The sequence below is a fragment of the Rousettus aegyptiacus genome, unplaced genomic scaffold (genome assembly GCF_014176215.1).
Source record: "Rousettus aegyptiacus isolate mRouAeg1 unplaced genomic scaffold, mRouAeg1.p scaffold_m13_p_2, whole genome shotgun sequence".
In the NCBI taxonomy this organism is placed as follows: Eukaryota; Metazoa; Chordata; class Mammalia; order Chiroptera; family Pteropodidae; genus Rousettus; species Rousettus aegyptiacus.
Window position 1 is genome coordinate 21573065 of NW_023416295.1, and position 14487 is coordinate 21587551.

A 14487-nucleotide genomic window follows, 5' to 3' on the forward strand; every position below is an offset into this window, starting at 1 on the left:
TATCATTTGAGATTTCACTTCATTTGAGAGGCCTTCCCTCACCTACTTCCTCTGCCCTCTCAAATTACTACACACCATCTAAATCACAGCACTTCTCGAACTGTGTACTAATTGTTTTCTTATCTATTTGTATGACAAACCAGCAGCAAGCATCATGAGTATACATATCATATATATGTATATATACACATATATATCCTATACATTTTTTTCTGTTTTATCTCCATGTTGGTAATCAAAATTTTGTGTTAATTTAGATTAACTTGAATTAATTTAGAACAATAAGTGGATAAAAAATAGACCACAATAAATGCAACAAGTACTATTTCTTTATATATGACATCAGATAATTTGGGAGATTATTTTAAATGAATTTCTGTCCTATGGCACCAAAATCATTTGGGAAAAGTGACATAAGTCTTTACATTATGAACGAAAATGTGTGTAACTCATTCAACTGTATTTTGGATCACTATGTAAACAAATACACTGCAATGAAGATCTATTGGTTTAACGGTTTCATACCGCTTCGATGCTTTAAGTTTTTTAAATAAGCGAACGAACAAACAAAACCCTGAATTCCTCATAAAAAATAAATGTTAAAATCAAATAATATAACAGTAGGCTGAATTCAAAAACTTACGCTGGGAAAACTGTTTAGGGACACAATTGCGAGACCTCTGTCTTTGATGGATGAAAATGTAAATGGAAATCACTCACCTGAAGTAACCAATGATGACAATAGCCACAGCCAGAGAACCAAAGGAGATGGAATATCCAATAGTGTACATGACATAGAGGCGTTCAAAGAATTCTTGCTGCACAGGAAAGGATTTAATTAGAAAAGCAGGTTCGAAGAAATTAGTCGATGTACATAAACTTAAAAACTATGACTTTACCTGTTTAGAGATAGGCAACGTGTTCCCGCATTCATATAATACTATAGGTTATTCACCTGGTCTTCCTTTTATTTCCTAAATTCAAGTCTGAGTTAAGATGTATTAACAAAATATTTGGCATTTCTTATTGCTTACATGAGGTCAAATTAAATATTGCAATATTTACTTCATATATTTTTGTACTGTTCATTTTAACTAATTGGAATTGTATATCTAATGTCATATATGGGGTAAACTAAACATATGTTATAGGACTATTTTAAGAGGAAACTGGTAAAAACATGTCATTTTTGGAATATTATTTCAGTTTTTTAAAACTTTTTATTGAGCTATAATTTACATGAACTAAAATGTACAAATCTTAAATGAGTTTGATGGGTTTTGACAAACCAAGTTCATTGTGCTCCTTGGAAGTCAAAAAACCCACCCACTATCCACCCCCAGCTAACTACTGTTCCAATTCCTGTCACCAAAAATTAGCTCTTTCTGTTCATGCACCTCTTGACTATTTTTGGAGCTCTTAGAATTATACAGCATATAACTTTTTGTCAACATACCATTTTGGATACTCAGTGATATTGCATAAATCAATAGTTCATTCCTTTTTAATTTTTTTATTTTAAAATAATAATTGATTCATGAGAAGTAGAAAAAATAGTAAAAAAAGGTCCCATGTACTCTTTACTTAGTATCTTCCAAAGGTTAAATCTAACATAATTATACTAAAATATCAAAACTAGATATTTGACACTGGTACAATTTATGTGTCAAATTTATAGTTCTATGTCATTTTATCACATGTGCAAATTTTTGAACCCATCACTGCAATCATAGCTCTCCCTTATGCTGTCTCTTTACAGTCACAACTACTCTCCTCCCCATCATCCCTAACACCTGGCAACCATTAATATATTTTCTCTTTCTATGATGTTGTCATTTCATAAATGTTCTGTAAATGGAATCAAACAGTATGTGACCTTTTGAGATTGGCTTTTTTCACTCAGAGTAATGACCTCCAAAACCATTTAAGTTGTTGCGTGTATCAAATTTATTCTTTTTTATTGGTAAGTAGTACTGAATACCATGTATGTAACCTACTTATATCATTATACTTGAAAGGAGTTTCAAATTTTGAGGACAGCACATGTCTGAATTATGTTTTTAATAGACTCAGTCTCTTAATTAGTATAGTTAGACAATTTATTTTTAATACAATAGCGACATGTTAAGGTTAAGTCCATCCTTTTATTTATTATTTTCTGTTGTTCTAGTTTTCATTTCTTTTCTATATTTCCTGCCATCCCGTGGGTTACTTGAACATTTTGTAGAACTTCATTTAGATATATCCACTTGTATAGTGCTTTTGGTGGTCGCTCTAGGTACTACATCATATGACTTAATATGGAACCTTTGATCACTAAATTTTCACCTTCCGTCTTCTCTAAACATTGAAGGCTATAAAGCTCCCTCTACACTCTGCTTTAATTGTTTCCCTCAATTTTTTGATATATTGAACTCTCATATTCATTCAGTTCGTACTTTTGACATGGGTCACCAATTTCCAATTATTATGAACTGTCTATATATTGTATTTTAATTGATTTTCAATTAATACTTTTGTGGTCAGAAAATATACTCAGTATGATTTTAATCTTGTGATTTATTGAGACTTGTTTTACAGCTCCATATATGTTTAACCTTGACGAACCTCAGTGTATGCTTTAAAAGAATGTGAATTTTGTAGTTTTGGGGTGTAGTATTCTATAAATGTCATTTTAATCAAATTAAAAGATACAGTTACAGAAGATTTTGTCAAATTGTCCTACCAATTACTAAAAAAAACACATTTTTTAAAACTTCTAACATCATGGGATTCAGCTGCGTCTCCCTTCGGCTCTGACAATTTTTGCTTCATGTAACTTAAAGCTCCTAAATGCATGCATATTTCTGTCTTGAAGTCTACTTAGTCACATCTACTTTCTTATCCTTAGAGTAGGAATAGCATATATCTTTTTCTACCCTTTTAATTTCAACATATCTTGTATCTTTACATTTTTAAATATAATTCTTATAATTTATTTAATAGTTTCATAATAGCTACAACCCCAGTTTTTTTCAAACATCAGCAACTTGTCTATAGTTCAATAGAAATATAAAATATATGTAAAATATCACTCATTTTCTGTGTCATTTAGGGAAAATTTATGACTGGGCATATAAAAGAAAGCTTTCAAGATGGGGTTGAGCTTTTGGTACTGGTATAAAGTATTTGAGTGGTCAAGGCAAGTTATATCTTCCAGGTATTCTGTTCAAATCTGTGAAATCTCAACCTCAGTGCCGAATTCTTCATAATTTAGAATCTAAATACAAACTCTGGGCGATTTTTAACCACATTTCTACTTAACAGATATGATATCCTGACTGAGAATCCAATCTTTCTTTTCCTCTTTTCCCTTCCATTTCTTCCCCTCTTTCTTTTTGTTTGTTTAACTGACATGGGCAGTTTTATCTTTACCTTTATCTGTATCTTTACATTTAGAATACATTACTTGAAGACAGCATAAAAGTGAGTTGTACTTTTATTGTGTACAACTTCTGCCTTTTAAGTGAACTGTTTAGTCCGTTTACATTTAATATCATCATTGCTATGGTTGGGTTCAAACCTACCCTGTTGCTATTTGCATCCTATATGTCCTATCTTTTCTTTGTTTCCATGTATCTATTTCCTTTCCTTTCATTGGTGGGGGGAGGATGTCGATCAATTGTTTTTTAGTATTTCACTTGTATTATTATTTAGCAGTTACTTTAAAGACTTAATTATGCACCCAAACTTATCAGAGCCTAAATTTAAATAATATTGAACTATTTCACAAACAATATAAAACTTTACAATCATATACTCAATTTTGCTCCCCCACCCTTTGTCTCTTTTAGATTTTCTTCTACATAATTTATAAATCCTAATATAAGGCTATTATGTTTACTTTAAGCAGTCGATAAACTTAAATGAATCATATTTTAGACATAGTTTAAAAGATAGGCATAGATATAGCAATAAATAAGAATCGGTATATAATTTTTTTAGTCTATCATATTTATCCACATATATACCTATTCTGGTATTCCTCATTTCTTCCTGCCAATCTACGTTTCCATCTGATATATTTCTCTTCTGCCTAGAAAACTTTTTTGAGTATTTCTTACACTGAACATTTAATGAAGATGAATTCTCTCAGATTTTTTTTCTGTCTGAAAAATATCATTATTTTACCTTTATCTTAATGTATATTAATTACTTTAAATACAGCATTCCATTGTATTCTGGCTTCATTGTTTCTGAATTAAACATAGGTATGGTTTTTATTGTTGTTTCCTTGAATATAATGTGCCTTTTTTTTCTTTCATTACTTTTAAGATTTTCTTTTTACCTTGATTTACATCAGTTTAACTATGATGTGTCTAAGTATGGTTTTCTTTTATTTATCCTGCCTAGAGTTTGCTGAATTTCTAGGACCTGTGCATTGATTTATTTCATCCATTTAAAAAAATTCTTGGTCATTGTCTCCTCAAATATTTATTTTGTCTCATTCTCTCTCTCTCTCTCTCTCTCATCTCTTTACCTCTAACTTCATGTTAGACAATTATATATTATCTCACAAATCTCAGATGGTTCAGCTTTTTAAATTTTTTTCTCCTAAAGCTTTTGTTGGATAATTTCTAGTGACCGCTCTGAAAGTTCACTGATCCTTTATCATGCTGTGTCCAGTATGCTCTTGAACATATCAACTGAATTCTTCATTTTGGAATTATTTCAGTTCTAGAATTTCCACTGGGTTATTTTAAGTTTTCATTTCTCTACTGATTTTTCCATCTATTTTTTTTTGCACCTTTTTCTCTAAATCATCTAACATATTTATAATAGTTATTATTAAGTACTCATCTGCAAATTCCAACATCTGGATCATCTGTTTCCTTCTGCTCTTATTTTTACTTTAGATTTTGGGTACCTGCCTTATAGTATTTTTTAGTACATTCCAGGCATTGTAGGTAAAAGAACAGTTGGGACTGAGTATGTAATATTAATGGCCTGAAAGGGGCAGACCTCTTTCTCTACTAGGCTTCTTGGGTGCGGTGGCTGAATTACTCTGATGTTAAACTGGAGTTGGGATTTGTTGCAGATTTTGTTTTTGTTTTTCATAATTCTTTTATCCTGGTTTTGCGATTCTTTTATCCTGGTCTTTTAGATTTTGAGAGCACAATCAAGACCTTTCCTTGAGCAAAGCACAGGATCTGAACATCGCAGCTTCTGATCGCCATTATATGAGTTTTAGTCCATCTGACACTTTTCCAAGCCACAGAAGAACTCTTTCTGCTTTTTGAACCATCCATCAGCATTTCAAGTTGTGGGATGTTTCACTTTGCTCTCCAGCTCTGACCTGGGCATTCTGGATCTCAAAAGATTTCACTCCACCCTGATACTCTCCCCCAGACCTTAGCTACCCACTGCCTTGCTTTAAATGAAGGTCTCTGTGTCAAGGAACAACCTTTCTCGGTTCCATTTTGCCAGGCTGCTGCCTTTCGCACAATGAAATCTGTACATTGTGGGGATTTTCTGCCCTTGCCTTGCCTGTGAGCTGCAGCACTCATGTACTTAGTGAGGCTCTGTTTCTCAGCTCCTCTGTTCTGTCCATGCCTTCAGCTAACTGATGCCTTTCACTCTGTGAGGGCTCTCTGTACATCTTGGGAATTTCTCTTAGCCCACCTGAACTGCCTCCAGTCTTTGGCATACTGCCTCCAGGCACTCAGTGAAAGCCCCATCGGAAACCATTGGTTGGTGAGTAATAGCTCACTGGGACTGGGACTCACTTCTTGGAATTCTAAGCCCCCATACCTACCCTTGTCTGTTAAAAGTTGATTTAAAAGTTGGGCTCTTTTCTTTTTATCCCTTCCTATGATCTGGTTGCACCTCACATGCTGGAGACCCAGGGATGAATGCACCCATGGGTCTCTTCTCTCATAGAAAGGGCTTGCCCACCTCTGAAATTTGGTTCATTTCAATTTCTTGGCAGCAGAAGACTTTTGGAAGACTTTCAGGAAACAGAAGACCTTTGTTCTGTTTTGGGGTTTTTTTTTTTTTAACATTTTTTAAACATTTACTACATATTATTTTCTGTTCATAAAATGCTAAAATTTTTCATAGAATATATCTGGATAATGCGTAAAACACAAATAGAAGAGAAAAAAACTCCTGAATTCTCATCAACCAAAAAGAAACAGTTAGTATCTCATGTATTTCTCTTCATTCTATTTTATTGCATAATTTCTGATTGTTTTGAGCATCTTCATCTCTAATTTATACACATTTATTATCCGATTTTTTTTTCAGTTAGCTGTATAAAAAAGAATTTCCCAAGGCCACATCTCATTACAAAAAATATGTATTTAAGCTTACTTAACTAGTTTATCTTTGGAAATTTTAATTCTTCAGAATATTCAGAATAATTATTGATGGTTCAATGAACTTTTTTTCCATTTAGTTCCCCCCACTCCAAATCCTTATACTTGAATCTGAGAAGATTATAAAATCAAAGGATTTGACCCTTAGAAATTCCTTAATATATATTGTTAAATTGCTTCCTAGAAATGCATATAACCTTTAGACATGAGGTATATTATATGGTAATTTATATAATATACTACTGTTTTAAATGTCATACGCTAAAGAATTTAATAATATTGTGATCTATCATAAGAGTTATTTTCTTTCTTTTTATTATATATAATTATCTCATTTTGTCAAGGCAGTGATATGGAAATTATTTAAATAAAAGAACAATAATTATTTAAAAAGTTTTATTTTCCCTCCAAAGATGTCCTATTTATTCTAAGTGTATACTTTTTTGTTTTTTACATTTTGTTTCTTATACAATAGCTCTCTTTATACTATTAATAATTAATATCTCATGAATAAGTAATAATACCTTTCCCTACAGAATATCAAAATGTCAGGAGATATCCAGTTTTCTTATATTAGAGTGTACTTATTTTTCTTAAGTCTTTTCAAATTATTTCTTAAGAGTCATAACCAATAGAAACATTCTTTATATTTTTAATTAAAAAGATACAATTATTTACGTTAACAAAATTCTTCAAATTTTTCAGTTAACTCTTAAATCATTTTTATATGAAATAATATATATATCTTGGGCATATTACCATCCTTAGCTATCTTGATTCTTAGAATACATAGTAATCACAAAGAATGGTTATAAAATTAGAGTTCAGAATACATAAAACCATGATTTAATTTAAAGTTCATTTAAAACCTGTAAAAGACTTTCATTTGTCATATTTAATGCACAAATTCATCACAGAGTACATTAAATATTGTGAATATTTATGTCAATGAAATTAAAATAAATTTGAATCATTTTATATTAAGTCATTGTTTGCTTTAAATCTACTGTAAAGTATATGGCAATCTCCTCACATTGACAAATTTTATCTAAGAAGTTTGTCAATGGTGAAATACAAACTGAAAGTCTTTCAGCAAATTACTAAAGAACTCATTTAAGTGGTAGTGCTTTGTGTTAGAAAGAAAAAAAGCTAAGAAAGGAAGTTCTGACTATTAATGCAAAAATCGAAGAAATTTTCAATTCACCATCTCTCCCTTTCCCCCATCCCCCTAAAAAACCAGCATAAAGAAAAATGTCTAATGTTGGGAGAGTTCATGTATGAGAACTGTTCTCAGACTCCTAACCAAAATCATTTATACATCAATTTATCATGTTCACTCCTAGCATCATATGCATATATCATCATGTAGTTTACTCGTAAGATCTGAATGATAGGAATTTAAGCATGATTTTTAAAGTAACGCATATAACTTAAAAGTAACTATCTAGAAGTTTTGAAAGTTTACATATGATTACTACCCTAAAAACAGCACTGATGAGGAATTTGTGATCAGAGCTCTGTTTTCGACCCTGTCGTTAGTGAGATGTGTCACTCTAACCAACACTTAATATCTGGTTCTGGGTTGAATCACATGTATAAAATTAAGGTATTGTGCTAAAAGACAAAATATATGTATAGAATGCCCCTTGTTCCTCCTTAATTCTGCAACTCTAATATTTCACATACTAATGAAACTTCCTCCTGGTAAAACTTAAAAGATGGAAAATACATTTCTAAAATGCAAAGCTTCTTCTAGGATATAGAGTGAGATGACATGTAGCCATTTATAGGTAATCAAAAGAAATTGTAAATCATGATGCTGATTACCTATTTAAATTTTTATACATAATACAGCATAATATAATTTAATGTAAACAGAATGTGACATAATACACACAGAGACTTATATTTATAAGTATATATCTCAGCCAGGTAACCCTAACCCAAAGAAAATACCAGAATGGTATTTTCCTAGAGCTTTCCTTAACCAGGTATCTGAAAAGATTCCAACTTGCTTTTTTATCTTTTATCATCTTTGTGTCATAGAATAAAAGGTTTTAATTTATAATGGTTGACAATCAAAAATTGCATAAAATCATTATTCTGCTTTCCCTTAGGGGTTCGCAAATACAAAATTACCATTACCTTTCCTAAGTTGATATCTGGCTGCAGAAAGCGGAGGCAGTCTGAATAATTAGCCCATGTTTTATTTAAACTGTGCATAAAATCCCATGTTCCATTGGGGTTACAGTGTCGGAAAGCAACTCCTATAAAGACATGAAGAAAAACAGTGAGATTGCTCGGGTGTCTTGGAGTCCATTAAAAAAAAAAAAAAGTAAATTTCTGTTCCAAATTAATCATTTCAGAAAAATTCAGTACCTTTATGATTGAAATCATAAATATAATGAGGGCATGGGACGGCTGATATTTTCCCCACTGTTCCTCTGGGCCAACAAATGAGTCCATCCCATTCTGGAAAACAATTTCCCTCTAAGAAAGAAAAATATTAAAAAGCAAATAAACAAAAATGTTCTTGGAACTACAGAGTAAATTCATTCAAAACACAAAAATTTGGGTCACTGCATATAGCAAAATGTAAAACAACTTGATAGTTTGAAAAATAGAATACACATGTCCCAAAATTCACCCACCTGGCCTCATCAAAGGCTCATTGATAGGAATATTTGACTTGCGTAAATTAAAAATATTTTAATAATTCCAATATGTATCAATTATAGCAATTAATACATAAGAAACACTGTCAGAGCATTTGAAATCTTGCTTTCGGTACATTATCAGTTTGCCTCAAATAAAATTTATTTTAAAACAAAGAAACATTGAAATTCATTGTGAACAATTTCTGTAGTAAAATTCTACCAACTATCATAGTTGTAGCTACATTTTTTACCCTAGATTTTTTAACTGCTGTTAAATATATGTCATATGAAACAGACTGAGCTTCACAGGTAAGCTCCAATGTTTGAGTTTTCTTTTTTACCGACAATTTTAGTGATTTCTTTGAATCTAATTCTCATCTCAAACAAAATTCCCATAAGCTCTACTCTCCTCAAAATGCATTCAGAATTTTGTCATTTCTCAAAACCTCCATTGCCACCATAATGGTCCAAGCCATTTCCTCTCCAGCCTCATTTACTGCAATAGCCTCCATCTGGTCTCCTTGACTCCATGTTCCCTCGCCTTCCATTTATTCTTCACACAATAGCCCCAACTCTTCCAAAGTCTTCCCATCCCACTCTGAGCAAAAACGAAGTCACAATATCTGAAGGCCCAATGGGATCTGCCCTCTCCACTACCCTTTCTCCCAACTTCAACTGCTGCCGAGGTCCTCCTTGCTCTTGCTTGAATGTAATGTCATTCCCCCGGATAGCCTCAAGGCTTATTCCCTTACCTCAAACATCAACTTCTGAGTAAACTTTCCTTATTTAAAATTACAGCCCAAAACACTTCCTATGCCCTTTCCTGCTATATTTTTCACCTGAGCACTCACTCGTCACCTTCCAATATTGTGTTATTATTGTTTTCTTAAATCCCAAGGCTTATGGATCCCGAGAGTTGGGAATTATGTCTGTTTCGTTTCATGCATTAGCCACCTGAACATTGTCAGGAGTTTAACAAACATTCAGTCAGTGTCAACACTCTGTGTTCTTCCAGGATCCTTTTATTACTTTTGTATTTAACTTCCAAGAGAAGAGCATATCGGCCATGTCATACTCCGACTTCCCAAAAAGAGACTACTTTTAATGAATGCTGTTTTTATTTTCTATTGCTACCATAACAAATTACCACAAATTTAGTGGTTTCAAGTAATCCAAATTTATTACCTCACTATTTCTGTAAATCACAAGTCCAGTACACATAGCTGTATCTCTGCTTATAGACACACGAAGCCAAAATCAAGATCTTGGCTGGCCTGCATGTCTTTCTGGAGGTTCTGAGGGACACTCTGTGTCGTTGCTCTTTCCAATTGTTAGAATTCAGTTCCTTGCAGCTAGTTGTAGAATTATGGCCCTGTTTCCTTGCTGGGTGTCAGCTGAGGGCTATTCCCAACTTCTAGAAGCGACTCACATTCCTTGGCCCATGGCCTCCTTCCTCCATTTTCAAAGTCAGCAAAGCAGATTGAATCTTTCTCATATTTCAAGTCCGTCCCCTCCGCACTCCTTTTCTGTGACTCTTCTGCCTTTCTTGGCCACCTTTAAGGGCCCATGTGATTATATTAGGCCCATCCAGATAATCCAGGATAATCACCCTATTTTAAGGCCCGTAACCTTAATTCCATCTGCTATGCCCCTTTGTCATGTAACATAACATATACAGGCATCACAACATATGTTCACGTGTGGACACCATTACCACAAATATCATCCATTAGAGTTCCCTCAGTTTTTTAGTTACCAATTACACTAACTGTAGCCAAGGATTTTTGTTCTCACTAATGTTCATGATGTCAAGTTATCTGTTCAGTTTCGAAAAGTCAGCATAATAGAACCTCACACAAACACTGACCTCTATAGAAAAGAATTCGGCATAACCCTGAAGTTAACCTCTTTTTTCTTTTTTTCTTTTTTTAAGAGCACAAGTAGCACAGAAGTAAATTTGTGATCTAATAAATACCAAAAAAGGCTGACTCAGGTGATAATCCACGGTAAATACATATAGTTAAGTCCACCTTAACTCTTTGCCCATTACTCCACACAGAGTTGAAATTAACTTCTTGATATCACCTGGAAACAAATACATGATTTGTTCTGTGGATTGCTGAAGCAATAAGAAAAAGAAAATGCCTTCCTTCGCCCACACTGATTTTCTTGGAAACAGCCTCACTTTGTTCACATAATAAAAGCCTGGGCTTTACTTATCACAAGCAAGCCAGGAACTCATCGCACGGGCTCCAGCTTCTGGAGGTGCACAGCTCCACCCGCTTATCTCCACCATTACCTGCTTCTTGTTTGTTTTCCTTCTGGTTTAAACTGAGTGTAATGAATCAATCTCTCCCAACAAATTTGCCCCAGACACTCTTCTCTATCTTGACAGTATTCTGTATGGTTTCCCATCCTTTCATTTTGTCTTGAACAAGTCAGGCATTCTTATTTATCTGGACTGTCCAATCCTTTACCACCTATCTATTGTGTAATCTACATAAATTGGACCTGAACACATAGTCTTGTGTTCTTGTAACTAGCTGTCTCTCTAAAATTCATGCTACAATGCAATGTGAGATATTCAGGCAAGAGTTAGTCACATGATGAAATGAGGTCTTCATATGTCTAAAATCCAATGACCACTTATTTAGTCTATAAGTACATAATCTTTATTTTTTTATTTTTGTTTTTGGAGTTTCTTCTTCCTTTTTTCTTTTTCTTTTTCTTTCTTTTTTTCTTTTTTCTTTTTGGTTTTTATTCTATAATTATGTAGTCTTTAAATTTCTATGGAGAAAATCTGATGATATTTCCTGATTCTCTGAAAGGGACAATTTTGTAGTACCCTACATGATACCACCCCCCACGTATATACACATAGACATACCCCTAAAATTTCAGAAAACCAATATTCCCCCAAAATAATATTTCTATAGATCATGTTCATCTCTCTGGTGGCTCTTTGACAATGAAAATGATATATATTCACAAAAGGTTGAAAAGATTGGGAAAGCCATGACCTCACAGATAATACAGAAATCTAAATTAACATCTATTCTTTGATCATCATTCCACCTCCTAAGTGAGTAAATACTTTAATGATTTAGCAAGAAACTATTTAATTGCCTGGTGACTCATCAATATGCCATTATAAATTAACATTATTAATCACGTCCCCTGTAATCTTTTGTATGTGCCAGGTCAAACTAATTATTAGTGGGGCTTGTCAAACCATGATATTTACACAGAACAATCAAAAATTTGAAGGACCTAACTTAGTCTCATTTCAGTTCTACAGTTACCCACAATACAATGCAATGATACATCTGTAAAGTAGCATCAAAATCAATACTTTTTTGATTTTTATTTTTAAATCCATGAATAGCTTTACAACTGGGTATTTGCATTTATATTTCCTTTTCTTTCTTTCACAGATGTGAAGAAAATTTTTAATTTTTATTTTAAAATGTTTTTCATAAACAAAATAGAATATCATGCATCCATCATCTAGAATTGACACTTGTTAATATTTTGCCATATTTATTTCATCTAATTTATTTTTTTTTGCTGTGGTATTATAAAGTAAATTGCAGATAGGGTAAGAGCTCACTTCTAAATATTTTGATAAGCATCTCTTGATTTTCAAAAATTTTTTAAATGAAAATTTCCTAAATTGGCTAGTGATTTCAAACTGTGATTCCACTTTTTTATACAGAAAGTGAAGAAAATTTGAGTCAATTTACATATAATTAAGGCATTTTTCATTGAAATACAGAGCAAAGTTTGACCAGATTTAATCTTACCTTATTTGTACAGAGAAAGACCGCAAAGAAAGTGTCTTTTCTCTTTTAATATTTATTCATCTACATGTTTCACATGATTCACACCTTCACAAATTTTGGACGTTACATAAGTTTACATCCAAATCATTTACTCATTTTATGTGTAAGTCTTGTGGTGTATGATCGATTCCTACTTGCTCGCCCTTTACCCATCCTATTCCTTCTGCCAGGAATGTTTTACTTCCTCCTCTACATATCTAATTCTATCCTTTAATTTTAAGGTGAGATGATTATTCCTCCAGGAAGCCTCGCCAATCCCTCTCCAATGAATTAAGATGCTTTTTCAGTGATTCTGTTGTTAATAACACCCTACCGGAAGGTATCAGTCTCCCTTACTACATCATCGTCTATGTGGGGCAGGGATAGAATCTGATTTATTTCTCCCAGTGTTTATAACACACTGTGGGCACATAATGTATCTGTCAAGCTGTTACAGAAACACTGAAGATAATAATGTTGGACGAAGTAATCTCTGAGATATCTTCCAGCTTAAAATTTCATGAGACTTCAGAGAAAATAGTACCTTTAACCTTCATAGATAATAATCCTTATAAATAAATTCCTTCATGGTGATGCTGCTTCTTCAGTGTTCTTTAGAGATAGAATACGTGATTCCCCTTTTTGACACTATTTGGCCATTCAGAAAACTGCTTCCTAGGACAAGACACCTACAAATGCTGAATTAATACAAACGTTTTATTTCTTAAAACACGGCTTAGTTGGCTGTAAATTAAAAAAATAAATCTGAGACCAGCAATTCTATTCCATAGGGTCAGCAAGCAGTGAATTTGGGGCTTCCCTAAATTAATCACTGAAGAAATTAAATATTATATATAGTTTCATACTAATAAGGGGTGAAAAGTTGAAATAAAGAAAAACAGCAATCGATTAAAAAATAAGCTGAAAGAAGGTGGGCGTGGGGAGTGGAAGGGACACACAGGAAGAGCTGGCGAAAAGAAAACCCAAATAAAATAGTAGAATTAAATGCAAATACTATATGTTAGTAATTAAAATTAATGTAATTGGGATAAATTCTTCAGTTATTAGATTAAAATTATCAGAATGAATAACAAGAAAAAGTCCACATTTGCCTTGTTTATAAGAGACTCGCAAACATAAGTATATAGACATGTTTACTGAAAGATGTAAAAAAGGAGCTATTTAACGGATATAGTGTGTCAATTTTGTAAGATGAAAAATTTACGGTAACTGATTGCACAACAATGTGAATATGCAATAATACTAGACTTGTACATTTAAAAATGTTTGAGATGGTAAATTTAATGTTATGTGTGCTTTACCACAATTAAACACTTTTTTAAAGGATGAGGAAAAAATATGCACGGCAAATACCTACCAAGAGAAAAAAAATCTAATGTTGTTTTTAAAATATTGTTATCTTTAATGTAATAATTATTATTTAATGTTTAAATCAAAAGTATACTAAAGATAAAGAGGGCTGCTTCATGCTGATAAAAAGGTTTAATTTACCAAGAAATGTAGCATTTCTAAACTTGTATATGCAAATAACATGTTTTCAAAATACGTGAAGCAAAATATTTGCCATCCATAGTGGGAGATTTTAAAGTATAACCTCAGATAAGAATAGGTCAAGCAGATGGGAAATCATTA

At 32.6% G+C, this 14487-nt stretch overlaps 1 protein-coding gene across 1 annotated transcript in view; it reads right to left on the reverse strand.

The window, feature by feature from the left end:
- The window catches only part of PTH2R (parathyroid hormone 2 receptor), a 65643-nt gene that overhangs the window by 37383 nt on the left and 13773 nt on the right, over nt 1–14487 (reverse strand). Inside the window, exons 3-5 of the mRNA XM_016135019.2 lie at nt 8736–8846; nt 8502–8623; nt 721–818 (exon numbers count right to left, since the gene is read on the reverse strand). Coding sequence (XP_015990505.2) covers nt 721–818; nt 8502–8623; nt 8736–8846 — 331 coding nt within the window. The remainder of the gene's footprint in view (nt 1–720; nt 819–8501; nt 8624–8735; nt 8847–14487) is intronic.